This window comes from Oreochromis niloticus, linkage group LG16, assembly GCF_001858045.2.
Source record: "Oreochromis niloticus isolate F11D_XX linkage group LG16, O_niloticus_UMD_NMBU, whole genome shotgun sequence".
Taxonomy (NCBI): Eukaryota; Metazoa; Chordata; class Actinopteri; order Cichliformes; family Cichlidae; genus Oreochromis; species Oreochromis niloticus.
In genome coordinates, this window is record NC_031987.2 from 7279215 (window position 1) to 7294718 (window position 15504).

The window sequence follows — 15504 nt, forward strand, 5'->3', positions numbered from 1 at the left end:
TGGAAGACGCTGACTTGTCTGCAGGAGACTGCAGGGCAATCACAAGGAGGTTTTTCTAAACTTGCTTTCCTTTTAACGGCCACCGAGGGAGGCGGCACCTGTGGTTGCAAAAGGATGTCCAAACCCACAGAAGTCTATGGGAGAACATCCCCCCTTTAACATTTATATATATCTAACGTGGGGTTTTTTGCAGTCTCTCTGAGCGTTACATTGTTCCGACCTTGGTGATAAATTAGTTGGGACGTTCACTCCTGGGAAGATTGGCAGCTGTCCTGAATGTTTTCCACTCAAGAACAATCCTTCTCACTGGAGAATGATGGACTTCAGATTGTTTGGAAAGAACCTTATAACCCTTTGCAGACCTGATGGGCATCACTGCTGTTGTCTGTCGTCCTCAGCATTCCGCTATCATACACCTACTTCTGCATTTTGGCTTGATTACTGTTCAATAAATGACCCAGTGTCATATGTCATGTGCTTTTGTTCATCTCAGGTTGTTTTTATTTCATTTTTAGACCTGCTAAGAATTACAGATGAGTTTCATTATGTCCTGATACATTTTTATGACTTTGTCTGTGCATTACACCAGTACAGTCTATGGATGCAGCCTGCTAATCAAGCTAGCCAGCATTAGATCTCTCTGAGCTAAACATGTAAGGGTGTAACTTCCGTTTTTTATGTGCAGTCTTTTTAGGGTTTTATGAGGACTGACTCACTATGGGTTGGTACTGTTTACCAGCTTAATTTTTCAGACCCTAAAAATGCCATTTACTGGAGAATGACCATTTTTGGTGGTACAAATCAGTGCAAATATAAGAAGCCTTAATTATTCATGAAAAATAAAAGTGTGATTTCATTGTAAACACATGCTGTATATCTTCTGCAGTGTGGGAGCACTCACCTCATCCAAACAGCGTTCGTACTGCTTCCTCTGGTTGTCGTTTTCCATCGACAGAGCAGAGTTTTCCGCCTGCAGACACAAAACGCACGCAAGCAAACTGCATTAATAATTTATGAATGCACTGTCATATAAATAAGAAAATAAACAAAAATATGTAGGATAGAAAATGTGATTAATTACAGAACTATGAGAAATGTTAAAGGTCGTGATGCTGTTTTCTCTGGATGGAGGTGAGCTGTCTATCTAGACAGTACTCTCCCTGCAGCACTTGGATTTGTTGGTTTCACTGGAGAGAGATGGTCCTAAATGAATGATGCTTTAAATTTCAGGCATCCCAACTCAATCCTGCAGACCCTCACTGTGTCTGCGAGGCTGACCTGAGGTACCTCAGCTATAATTCAATTACTGACAGAGGTTCAGGCCCGACACCATTCTGGGAACTCAGCGGGCGACTTTCTACACAAGTGATTATTCTCGTAAATCTGAAAGGCCAGGCCACCTGAGCTGGCTTGTTTTCACTTAGTGCTGTGGGCAACTCCTCTGAACAACAAGTTCACAGAAGATCACAGAAATGGCTGATCACAGGAGTGAACAGAGTTCAAAGAAGAACTCACCCCACACCGATCAACACCACCTCTATCCCTGTGCAGCAGGCAGAGGTAAACAACACAGTATTTCAGCGGCTGAAATGATGCTGATTACCGGCTTCAGGCATGAGGGAACGGTTTACTTGACTCTTAAAATGGGAACTTTGGACATTTAAATGTCGGTTAGATAGCTTTGTCATGTTTTAAACCCTTATTTTCTAAACTGACTAACTTAATAAATAAGACATTCCCCGACTCTTTTGGAAGAGGACTGAGGTCACATTGAGCTCAGTCCTTCACATAGACTGTTAGAGGGACCTGTGACTTTCTGCTCCAAGTGCCTAAATTCCCCGTTTGGTTAAAGCATCTACAAGGAGCCACGCCGGCTAATGTCAACTTAGAAATGAAGTCCACCAGTCAGACTCGCTGGTCACACCTGGTTTAAAAAACAAGATGGCCAAAACACTCAGCTTGAAGCTTCATAACCATTGAGTGGCCAGATAGATGCTAAGTTAGTGCTAGTCAGCTCTAACTTAGCATCTATCGGGCATTGGCTGCTTTGTCTTGTGCAGCTTGGCTGTGTCAGTGTGTGTGTTTATGTTTTCTCTCTCTCTTATTGTATGTTTTTTAATAATACAAAGCACTTTGAGGCAACTGTTGTTTTGATTTGGCGCTATATAAATAAACTGAACTGGACTGAATTGCCATTATACTGATACTTGCATGAAGTATATCTGCTGGTATCGCAGTACATACAGTCCTATGCATGTCTTATAGTGTTTGCAAATACAAGCTGTGCGTTTGTGCGTGTCCAAGTTCTGGTACTGAACTTTCAGCCTGTTATGTTATGAGTTCACACTTGCTCTTGCAGTTGCATTACACCATCTTTACAAATGAGCCTGATGGATTAATGTGTCATTCGGTAGATTGCAAGTAAAAAAAAAAGTTTATAGGTGTCAATCAATCTGGCTTGAAATAAATTGTTTTTGCATCTGCGAAACATATTAAACCCCCACAAAGTGATCCTGCATGTACAGATAAATCACTTGCAAAGCTGTAAATGTTTGGCAGCGTGCTTACAGTCGGGCTCCCTCGTCCTTGTTTGTGCACCGTTAACTTGGTCGATCTGCAGAAACTATCACATCAATCAGTGTTTCAGACTTAACTGTCAACTTTCACTGAAAACTCAGATTTGGTGGAGGAGCTGAGCAGTTCAGCAGTTCCCCTCAGTTAGAAGAAAGTCGGTTCCCTCTATTTTTATTATTTATATTCTCACTTTTTGGAGGTTTTCAAAGCAAATATTTTATTTTCTGTGGTGGACTATGTGGAAGGTGCCCAAGTGTGCCATAATGACTGGAAAGTAGTTTGAAACTAAATGGAAAACTCTCTAATGTGCGTCTCTCTCTCTCACTCTTCAGTTTGACATTAAAGTTTAATTACAATGTGGATAAAATAAAGGCAGCTACCATGAAGAAGCAACAGCGTGAAAGCCACAAAAACACACTCCGAATCATCCATTTAGGGTCATCAGAGTAGGCAGGAAAATTGATGCAATTTAAGGTGTTACTTTATTCTAAAAGACCATTAATGACAAACTCGTTATACAGGCTTCGACCAGGTTATTACCAAGGAAAATTAACTTTCACTAAAATATCACTGTAAATCCTGCATGGACTGATGCCGGAAATCACTAAACTCATGCTGGATGCAGAATTAGACACACGTACTGTACAGTGCCATGAAAAAATATCCGCCACCGTCCTGACTTCTTATTCTTTTGCATAATTGTCACACTTACATGTTTCAGATCACCAAACAAATGTTTATGCCATGCAAAGATTACTTGAGTTAATAAAGAAAGCAGTTTAATTTGTTAAAGGAAATAAATTATCCAAACCTCCCTGGCCATGTGTGAAAAAGGGTTAGGGCTTCTATTTAAGTCATTTCTTAATACAACAGGTTTCAAAAAAATGTGTTAATTAATAATTTAACAAGGAGGTTGGGTTAGTTACTTTTTCACATAAGGCCAAGTCGGTGTGGATAGCTTTTTTTGCCCTAATAAATGAAATTGATTGTTTAATGATGAGGGCTAATTTGAGTCTTTTTACCTGGCGCTCTGCAGAGTCACTTTTTGCCAAAGGGTAACCTCTGAACTTGAAAAATTAAGCCAACCCATTTACATTAAGCATTACAGTCTATTCCTTGTGTTTCCAAATGGTTTCATTGCAAAGATGTCCATTTTTATTTAGATTTTTGCCAAATCTCTGTCATATTTTTGTAGTTCTGGTGTTTGTTTGTTTTCTTTTTGGAGTTTTATTGGAGTTCTGGGGTTTTTTAGACCTTACCTTGGTGCCTAGCCCTTGCTAGTGTTGTTAGGGCTCTATTACTACCTTGAGGTGTGTGACCTTAGCCTCGTATTAAAACATTCAAGGCTAAGAACTCAACTGTAGGATATGTCCTTCTGTCTGAAAGCATCACAGATAGTACAACATGAAATTAAAAAAAAGCTTCTTATTTTTCCTCATATTCAGTTTGGAGGATACTCATACTCTTAAGTTTGAAAACTGTCTTCATTTAAATTAAAAAAAGAAAGAAATCTATGATCAGTAACCCCATTAAAAAAGAAGAATTTGTATCCCTGAAGCAGCAGCAGATTAAATTTCATGAGTATTTCATGGACTGCTGTGAGTCTGTGTTGCACAGCCAACAAAACAACACAGGCAAAGCCGAGTGAATTCACTCTTTTTTTTCTCTGTTTTTTTTTTCTGTGAGGCTTTTCAGTGGATAAAGAAGCTCCATCAATAATGGCTTCCCGAGATCTCAGCAGATGGTGAGTCCTATTACCTTTTCAGCAGGGAAGATGTAACGGTGGGGGCATACTGTACATTCACTGGAACACTGACTCCAAATGTTAACTACCCTGTCAGCCTTTTAATTATCACCTCCTGGATATGAATAACTCCTTTGTCTTCTGCAGTTTCTGTGCCCTTAGGACCGCGCTTCAACATAATAGAGCCTCTTTTGTTGTCCTATTCAAAGATGGACAGAGGCCTTACAAAACACGATGTGTGTGCTTGTTTTTCTTCTGCTTTGCTCACTGGTTTTTTAAAAAAAAATGAAAGCACCATACAAACTTGGATGCTCTGAGCAACATATAATGGTTGTTAATTATCATTTGCAAGCAATTCAATTTAACCCCTTAACATCCACCAGGTTACTGGCAAACCATGTAGGGGTAGGGTTATGCCTGCACATTGTCCACATGCTAAAAAAGCATAGTTTCAGAAACTAGAAGATTTATGTGTTAATTTCAAGTCTTGTACATGCCATTGGACAACAGGATTTCCTTCTGAATATGCGAAATAACTAAATAACCATACAAAAAGGGCAGATGTGACCCTAAATCTAAATCTAAACAGGTAACGTGTAACCAAGTTGATGTTATAGGGTTCCCATGGGTCATTAAAAAGTCTTAAATTTTGAAATGAAAGGAAAATCAATTTTTAAATAGGTTAAAAAATATTCCTACTGACTATAATTTCTATATGTTAGTAAATCCGTATCAAACTAATTTATTTTAGGGTGTAATTACATGGTCTGTAACACTAGGGGGTGCTATACTACTAAAATAGTTCTACTATTACACAATAATGGAGTTGCATCAGAGTAAAAATAGGATGGCAACCACCCTACGACTAGGAAAACTAGATGGTTGATCGTTCAACACACTCAAACGCATCGTTCTATTACAAGGTGATAGCAAGTTTGCTGGGCTCCCGCCCTGCAGCAAATCTGTCACTATCTGGAGGAAGATGTGGTTCTGGCTTTAAGTAGTGATTTTATGTTTAATGGTAATTTCTTTGGATGTAGATGGGACAACAGATTTGCAAAAGATGAAAACAGATATGTGATGCTGACAAATTTTTCACAGTTAATAATTTATTATCACAAACAAATTGCATGTAATTGCCAGCTTGACCCCATTAAATCACAGAATGAACGCATCTTATTGCCATTCGGACTCACCAAAGTCACTTTGAAGATGGTGGCTGACTGTGACTGGTTGCAATACTGATCTTGTCTTCAAAGCAGCCATTTCAGAGGCAATGAGATCGCAGCTTTGGTAATTCTGGTTGTGCTTCAATTGCCAACCACTATTTATGCCAGTGTGACTGTAGCGTTGTAGGTCCCAACACTTGTTTTTTGATTATTTCTACTTGTTTTCTCATATTTATTTCTCACCTCCAGCATGAAGAGAAAGTATCGTAGGCTTTACTCAAAAGCTTGTTTAATTTTAAAAAATTGATGAATTATTGAACCTCAGTAGACTGATGTGAGCTAAATATCTAAAGTTAAAATAGTATTGGTTCTTTTCACTCTTTCATTAAATATTTTTATATTTAATGATAGTTTCATCTTGTTTTTATCTGTGAAAACCGCTATTGGTAAAACTCTGGATTTTCTAAAGATCAACAAAACTATTATTTATAACACAAGAAAACCAACAATGCCACTTTTGTCTTTAACTTTATTTATCAGCAGTGCTCATATAAGGACTTAAAAACCTTCAACAATCACAGAGAAACCGAACTGTTTCCATTATTGTCCACAGGCTCTGTGGTGTCCCACATAATGACACACCCAAATGGTTTACAAGACCTAATTTTAATTGTTTTCAATTAACTATGCACCACCCATCAAATTTAACTTCTTCAGCTCCAGCTGAATATATATATATAGCACATATATAAATGTGACTTACCTACCAAAATAAAAAATTTAGCGCCAGTATCAAACAGCTTTCCTAAAACAGGAAAATAAGATGAACCAATGCTAATTTTAGGGCTAGCAGCTGCTGGGTATGACAGAAACCCTGCTGATAATTACTGAAAATCCCAAATTCAAGTGACTTTTTCATGTTACTTGTGTTTTCTGGCCAGAAGTCAAAAATCCAAAGAAATTAACTTCAGTGTCATGTGAATCCCATGGTTGCTCTGTTTTATGTTCTCTATAAATTAAAGGAGAAATGGGTCTCGGTTCTTATGGCGTAAGAAGGTCTTAAGAAGCATTGCTTTCATTTTCTTTTTATAATGGTGGAGGAACTCTGTGTTAAGAGGCTGAACTGAATAACATAGACATTTAAAAACTACGTGTTTAATGCTCCCTGCTTCTGGGAGATTTGAGTTTTTCTTCTGATTTCCTTAATAATGTAAAGCACCCTTGGCTTTGGCTAACACTTTTACATTTCATCACCACATAATGTTGTCTGACACCTTGTGAATGGCATCTTGAAGCTATAACAGCACAATCTGCTGACCTGCTGTTGACCTCACTGTTTTTGAGAGTGGGAAAAAACTAACACATAGTTTGTATTCTTAACCGGTCACAGTGAAAGCATTAGGGGTGCCCTACAACCACATAATTTTTCAACCATCAACACCTACTCAATAACCCTTCCTACATAAAGATACAGCAGTCAGAGTTATGTTCATCCAATGCCACCTGTTTATTTCTAACCACCAAATGTAATACTTTTAATTAAATATATTTCTCAGTCTGACATTTCAGAATGGTGAAAGTGAAAAGTTGTGGGCAAAGCCTAAGAACTGGACCGTGCAATCCACTTTATTACCTCGAGCGCTCTGAGCCGCTCCAACAGGGGATTGCTGTCCTTTGAATTGTCCTCTGATGCGCCGTCGCCACCACCGGCCTCGGGTGAGGTGGACATCTCTGCTGTTGGTGTGGCAGACATGGGACCCTCCAGACTGTCCTGTTGCTTCCACATTTCCTCCAGGAGTTTGTCCTGGAAAGCAGAGAGCATATCAAACATGCATGCCTTGGAGTCACAAAGAGATGAAAACTAAATGCTCCATATTCCATAAAGCTCCAGTTATAAGAGCAATAAATCTTGATGAGCAGCACACCGAGAGCTGCAGCCACTGCATAAATAAAGCTGCTTTGCTTCACTTCAAAGATTTATTAAACTTCTATTATTTATGCTGAAATGTGCCAGCTAGTGCTCTAGGCTACTGGATTATGTAGACATTAAAAAGAAGAGGCTCCAAAATGGAGTCTTGGGGAACTCCATGCCATTTATCTACACTTAAATTAGACCCACTGTGCTTTTTCCTTTTTTGATTGTCTCATATTACCTGTAACTGGGGTGGATTTTCATATTAAACATGGCTAAAATTTAAAATAATAAGGTCAACGAATGTAGACGTAATCCCTGTGAGACAAAAGCTCAGACTGCACACTGCTCTAAACATTCAGTTTCACACATTTTTTTCCAATCTTGGCTCTCTATGATGTCATAGAGATGAGATACCTCTATTATGGTCATTTAAGGCACACAGCTTTGGCTATGAGCACAGAAACCCCACCCACATATTGTTTCCGAGGGGCAGCCAATAAGAATAAAGTTGCCATAAAGGGGGCAGGGCTATAATGGCTTGTTTGTACTCATACACACGTATTTTGGCACTTTTTCTGTGTGCTGTGGACTTTTGCCGACACGTGAACATCATTTTGGACACTGAAAACTGAGCTTTTCACAAACTCCTGCCACAGTGAAGATTTTCAAAGATTCAGTTTCTGCATTTACACGCGAATAAAGTCAGCATCAAAGGTGTGCACCTTTGGGGTGCTAGTTTAGCTCAGTGGATGCTACATGACCACAGTTTGTGCCTTCCCTCTCTCCACTCTCTTCACCACAAATGTGCCCCTAAAAAATAATCTCACAAAAAGATTTGTGCTTTTATCTCCTCTTTACATGTTAGAATATGTTATTGTATGTGGACTGGACTGGTCAACGTTTCTTCACGGTTAGAGTTATATTGCCTCCTGTTGCTCTGACATGCTCTTGACAACACTTAAGATGGTTTTTCTGTTTTACTATTTTATTATTATTATGGTATGAATCAGAATACTTTATCAATCCCAGAGAAAATTATGTAATGTAAGGATTATTCTGAACTGTGAATCATGCAAAGCTACTCTAGGAAAGTCAGGAATAAGAACATGTTAGTAGTAAACTGACCCTATTCTTTAGATAGCATTAGAACATATTTAGCAGTGAAATAAGTAGCACTTAGCCTATTTCCCAGTCATGGATCAAACATAGTCTTAGACTAAATGAAAACTTTCAATTAAACTTCAACTGGGAAAAGTATTTAGTCTGAGATTAGTGATAATCCATGTCAGAGAAAATAATTCCCACACTTTCAGTGGATATAAGTTAAGACCTTAAAAAGAGCTGAGCTGCCTCTGTGCTGTTTTTATCATTTTACTGATACTCAGTTAAAGAGTAAATGGAGTTTACAACATAGAGTATACAGTACTGTATGCTCAGAGTTTCACTGGGAGTGACCAGGATGCACAAGTTTGAAACAGATACATCAGGGGGACAGCTTTGGTTTTGAGGATTTGGAGACAAAGTTAGAGAGTCAAAGCTGAGATGGTTTGTAGATGTGCAGAGGAGGGAGAAAGGATATACTGAACAAAGGATGTTGAATATGGAGCTGCCAGGAAGGAGGAAAAGAGAAAGACCTCAGAGGAGGTTCATGGATGTAGTGAAGGAGGACATGCAGGGGATGGTGTGACACAAAAAGATCCTAGAAATACTGCAGTGACTACTAAAGTGAGCGCTGAAAGAAGAAGATAGCATACAGTATATGGAGTATATGTAGCAGTGTAGGACAGCCTTCTCTTTTTCCCATCATTGTTTTGGTTGATGCACACAGTTCAAGCACTTTAAGCTTCATGCGTTTTGCACTCTAATGTGTTTTTTGGAGTGTCACTCATAGATGATAAACTGCCTGCACATGAGGCTGGCCCTTAATGCAATGATGCATCATCTTTCACTTTGCATTATTAGTATAAAACTGTAGAATGCAAACATTAAAAAAGCTTTGACTCAAACAGGAGAAGATGGATTGAAGTATGAAAAGGACAGAAGATGGATAACGCTGAGATTACTAATTATGAGACTTGTTTGCATTTGCTATATGGTTCATTAGCTCCTGTGATTTGCACATTCAGCCACACCAACATTACTCATAAACAACATCAAAGCTGAAGATCTTGAGCATGTGTGACTCTGTGTCCCCTCAACACAAAAAAATGATTGCATTGTGGGGACTTGGATCTATCTGGAGACACAACGCAGACCCCCGCAAGCTAAACTATTGCATCATTATTGGTAGTACCATAAACACGATATTTTTTCATAAACATGAATATCTAAAAAGACTTAAAAGACTGTGTGGAAAAAGTATTTAAAATGTATTCATTGATCCCTTGTCATATGCAGTTGCATGGATGAATATTCCAATGCGTACAGCAGGTTTTAAAACTATGCATCATCCCAGCAAGTGTCCATTAATTTTTTTTTAATACTCCAGCAAACACATGAAAATGAACCACATCAACCACCCACTTCTACACAAAGCATAAATGTATTATAAACTTGATTAAAAACAAAAAAGGCATTTTAAAGTGAGATCAATAGTGTATCTAAAAGTAAATCACCCCGTGTATTTCAGCTATATAAAAAATGAAAAATATCATCTGTTAATTTATTTTCTTGTTAGAGTTCAAGACATTGTTGCAAATAATGTTGGTAATTTGTCTGTTTCACAATATTTCAGATTTTTCTGAAACTTTCATACCTGAAAGAAAGAACTTGTGACTGAAAGTGTGTTGAGTACCTTGTATGCTTTCATAAGGTCCAGTGGGTCCACCTTGGGCCCTTCCAGTGAGTCCTGGTTCTGTAGTAGCGTTCGCACCGTCTCCTCCATGCTGTGGTTAGGAATAAAAAAAAACCTGTTAAAATATAATCTTCTTAATGAGATGAATTAATTGCAATTAAGTGTTGTAGGACATGTAAAAGGCTAATTATTATTGTGGATAATTTATATTTTAGAATACATTTTAACCATAGACATTTTATGGCATAGCTGCTGCTCCTCCACATCAATTTGAGCCAGCTGAAGGGGTTCAAGCACCGCCCGGACCCCTCCACCCCTCATCCTGGAGGAGACCCAGTGAAAACTAGAGAGATTATACCTCTATGCCTCTCAATTGACTTGGTTTCTTTCCAGAAGTGGAAGGAGGAGGCTGCTGAAGAAAGGGAGTAAGGTTACATCCCTGCTCGCAGCTCTGTGAAACTCATGACTTAAAATCTAGCATCAGTTTAATGGGAAATAGTTTTTATATCTTGTTCCCTATTACCATTTTCCATGTTACCCTGCTATCACTGGTTAGAATCAGGGAGCATAGGCCTATGTAGGAAACTCAGTCTCTGCAGTGCTGTTAAAAAAAAACCTAACTTCTCTGAGATACACATAAGGTGCATTTTGGTGTCAGGGATACAGCTAGACTTTTCAGCCGCTGACAGCAAATACCATTTGTTGTGGTGTTTTACATTTTTCACACATGATCACCAAACAGGGTCGGGGCATAAAGTTTCCTTTTCTCACATGTGGCACAGAGCAGGAAACGCTTCAGACTCTTCTCACAACTGGACATACTGGACACAGGTGCAGGAGGGAACATCACTGATGCCCACCTAAGCCTGCACCTTTCTCACAAAATACTTGTTTAGGTTCAGGAAACCACCATGGATCAGTTTAAAATGCACAATTTTACAACATTAACCTCTTAATATTGAAAAATTGCACTACTCTGAATCAACTGCATTTACATGTGACAACAAGAATTCCTAACCAAGCATCCGTTTCGTCTAAGTCATTGAACCCGCTCCAGGCAGCGGATTAACCAATAGGACAACTGTTTAGTAACCAAAATTTTCATAAACAACACATCTCACTGAAACTTGAAGGAAAGTCAGACTGATCACTGGATTCATCATGTGGGTACCAGGAAAACTTTAAAAGAACCCAAGTCGACCAAAGTGATGAGCCACCTCACTGACGGTAAATGGTAAATGGACTGGTTCTTATATAGTACTGTTAAATTTTACTGGAGTACTCCAAGCATTCACACCCATTCATACCAGCAGTCTTCTTTCTATGTCTTTTCTACGTGCTCTCTAGCTAACATTCACACAGGGATCCGTGTCTTGCCCAAGTATACTTTGGCATTCAGACTGGAGCAGCTGTGGATCAAACAACCAATCTTAATCTCTGATTATTAGATGACCTGCTGTACCCCTTAACTCATAAAGCTAATACAGCTTATAAAAACAATTTAATTAACACATTTCGGAGACCGACATACTGGAAAAATATAGTTGTTATTACTTTTTGTTCATTCATATATTAAAACTAACCTCAGACTAAGACTCCATCCTCTGTTTAAATTTTGATAATGGGGTTACACCTTAACATTTGGGTCACTGACCAAATTCTCCTTAATTTAAAAGTTAATGATAAGGCAGATAGTGAGTAGAGACATTAACATGTCTGCAGTACAATGTAACTTTTCCAGGCTGCTGGACACAGTAATGAAGTTCACTAATTGGAAGCAAAGGTGTAGAACAGGGAATGTGAAGCTGTTACCAGCTGATCTTTAATAGAACATCTCCACACTTTATAATTTATATGTTGGCAGCATGAGAATTTGACATAAGTTGCATGAGCTGCCACTGAGAGGACAGTTTTCCACAACTAATAACAAGACATAATGTTTTAGGTCCTCTACAATATAACATGATGTTAACGTCAAAAAACACAAAAAAGAGATGTTATTAGGGCATTGCTACACGGTTGTAAACACAGTCGGCCATTAAGTTTTTCCACTTCGCAATAGCTACTAACTTTCCATTTCTAAGCTATTCCAATTATGTTTCCATCAATCTTGAAAAAAACAAGATGGCACTACAATATAGATTTTCTGTATAATGGATTTTGTTTCCAGGCTTTTCCCCCTGTTAATTAAGGTAGCTAGTCAGCACTTGCATTAGCTACTTCCTTAAATTCTGCTAATTCCTCTTTTTTTTTAAAAAAATTATTCTATATACAGTTCTTTCCTGATTAACAACCAAATGTCAGATAGCATGTCTTTTGGATTAGTTAATTTTCTTTCCATGTTTTTTTTTTTTTTGCTAATTCGCTACAGTAACTTTATCTAGCATCACTTCAGTGGTACCCTCTTATCCAAATACAGTCCTGCCCATCTAAAAATGACAAACTAAAACATACTCTAAACAGTTGGTGTATTAGCTAGCAGCAATAGTTTTGGCTACTGACTTCCTGGTCCATCTCGTCCTATCAGTCATCAGTCCTATCCACATTCAAACAAAGGGAAAAAAGGGCACTTGAAGAAATCAGTTGTCCTGATTAGCACATTTTGTTTTAAGTCTGTTTTTCTTTAGCCAAGATGAGCATCCCAGCAAATATGACACGTGAGCAAAGAGGCTAATGCTAGCCAACACTAATCCCTAGCTAAAGCCTTGCTCTACTCTCTACCTCCACGTTGTCTTCCTATCAATAACAGAAGTAGCTACCTAGTACCAGCCTACGTTAATAACACCCAGCTGCTAAGATAAACCTTGATGACTAACCCAGTAGGAGCCTTGACTATCAAGCTCCACACGATTCTACATAAAGCTAATATGGTGCTGACCAAAAGGCTGAGGCTTCAGAAACAGGAATCTACATACCAATGGGTAAAATCTTTTGAAGTGACATATCTGGTGGTGTAGCTGTTTTACAAAACTTGCTAGTTTGGGGAAAACAAAGGGTCTTAAAGAGCTTTTTGGCTGGTAGCAGCTGACTCATGTGAATCTTGAGAGTATCCACAGGCAGGACAAATTAACAATCAATTACTGATTTGCTTTAATGTTTGATTTTATTCAAGCCATCCATAAAAGTGCTGCTGACATTTCTTCAAAGGGCTTCAGCTATATCCGTGTAGCTTTTGACTGTTATTTTGTAATCGTTTTCCCCTGGAGCTGTGTATGCTTGATGGACGCTGACCATGCCTCCGTAATGTCGTATGCAGTGACATTTTGCCCTGTCACTTCCAGGCCAGCCTTTCCCTCTGTTAGATGTGTGTGGCACAGCCATTAGCGCTGGCTGCCGACTGTGAGCACTCCATTGGCATTCCTCTCTTCAGTCACTGCCACTGACCTGAAACAAGCTCAGCCAAAATGGAAACAGCGGGTGGGATAGTGGTGGGAGGGGATGATACTGAATTCGAGCAATCTTTGAGTTTAAAGCCCACGAAATGCATTTTGATCTGGATACATGCTGTCTGTGAGGCCAGATGTAAAATGCAGATTCCAATGTATGTTGCTCAACAGCTTCAGCAGACCATCAGTGCTGTAAAGTGTTGGGGGTTAAAATGATGCCGGTACTACCCACGCTGCACTTGTGGTGCTTTAAGTGAAGCACTTTGGATCTTACTGTATCCACCAAATGGAAAATTCAATGAAACATTAAATTCATGAGCGACCACACGATGAATGCTCTCTGCAAAATCGACCATGTTATGAAGCCAAACGCTGCAGTTTGAGTGAGTTTGTATAATGACACATGATTATTCTTTTAAAACAAATGGAGTACATTATATATATGTACGGTAGTGACTTCCCGGTCATAAGTACATTCTGAGGAAGAAATTATTTTTTTACTTTGACATTTTGACAATTATAGATAGTCAGCTAATTCTCATTCCATAACATTAAGCACTGCAGTTTGGTCTGTTTTGTCACAGAGATATACAGATGTCCTTTGGCTATGATGAAACTTAAAGTTCATCATTAAGGATAAATAAAGTTCAGATTCAGGGGTGGGCAAATCATTTTTCTTAGGGGCTTGTCGATTGGAAAAGACTGGGACTGTTGTGGAGGGCCACACCAATAAGCTAAACTCAGCCTTCCACAACAGTCCCAGCCTCTCATGTGACCACTTAGGAAAATTAATAGTCTTCCTGAAACTTGGCTTGTTGACTTCTGTGTAAAAGATGGATGAAGAGGTCATCCTTTGGTGGTTTTGGACTCGGTTTGCTTGCCTGTTAGTTTTTATCTTTCTTCATGGAACTTTTTAAAACTGTAATGAGACACTTTTGTGTTATATATTTACATATTTTTTCTGTATATGTTTTTATTTGAGTTCTTCTTTACTTTTAAGATATTTTCTTAGTGTTTGTGTTTACTTCTTTGGCCACTTTAACACAGGAATTTCCCAAATTTATCTTATCTTCCATCGATTTTCTATGACTTATCCATTTCAGGGAACTGGAGCTTTTCCCAGCTGTCATAGGGCAAGAGGTTGCCAGTCTGTCACTGGCTTGTCAAGACTCCAGTATTTTCTGTTTAGTTTTATCTTATATAATTGAAAGTGACATAAAATTATACTGGCGACTTATCCAGTTATAACTTCACATCTTTAGGACTTATGGCTCACTTACAGTACTGCCAGATGTTATGTAGACCAAAATTCATACGTTATGTTTGCTGAGGGTTATTTCAGGTATTGAATTGGCCAGGTGTGGCTCAAATATTCCCACACACCTAATATCTAACTGGCAGACTCACCCTGAGTCAGTGTCAGAACATGTGGGTCACAGTTGGGCCAGAAACGCATGGTTATAAAGGGAAAGTCCAATTGTCATAAGACTACATCTGCTCCTCACGAGGTCCACCTGATTCCCATCAAAATTCATGTTACTCTTATCAATTTTAATATTTTTACCGCCTCCACTTCCTTCCCAATCGGTTCTCCCTCACGCCACGCTGCATCCGACTGACCGCTGGTCATTTGAAATGAGGCTAGCTGCACGAGTCATCTCTCCATCGCTGAAGGGAAAGTGGGTCTACAGATCTCTCTGTGGGCCGTGTTCCAAATATATAATGTGCAGCTGAGTGCTCTCAAGAAAACAAGCACTCGCCCTGTCTGACTCTGTCATAACGAGCTCTTGTAAATGCCACGCCATCGCAGACTCATCACTGAGACATCTGACTGTCCAGCAGACCTCATTTCAGAGCTGCTGCCCACCGAGCTCAGGATTTGATTCCTTAAACATATTACTCTGTTTTATTTTTCTGTTTTG

At 38.9% G+C, this 15504-nt stretch overlaps 1 protein-coding gene across 4 annotated transcripts in view; it reads right to left on the reverse strand.

The window, feature by feature from the left end:
* The window catches only part of LOC102081047 (nck-associated protein 5), a 104463-nt gene that overhangs the window by 63922 nt on the left and 25037 nt on the right, over positions 1–15504 (reverse strand). For all 4 annotated transcript variants that reach the window (XM_025903604.1, XM_005463336.4, XM_025903602.1 and 1 more), the window contains exons 3-5: positions 10197–10287; positions 7121–7291; positions 902–970 (exon numbers count right to left, since the gene is read on the reverse strand). In XM_025903604.1, coding sequence (XP_025759389.1) covers positions 902–970; positions 7121–7291; positions 10197–10287 — 331 coding nt within the window. The remainder of the gene's footprint in view (positions 1–901; positions 971–7120; positions 7292–10196; positions 10288–15504) is intronic.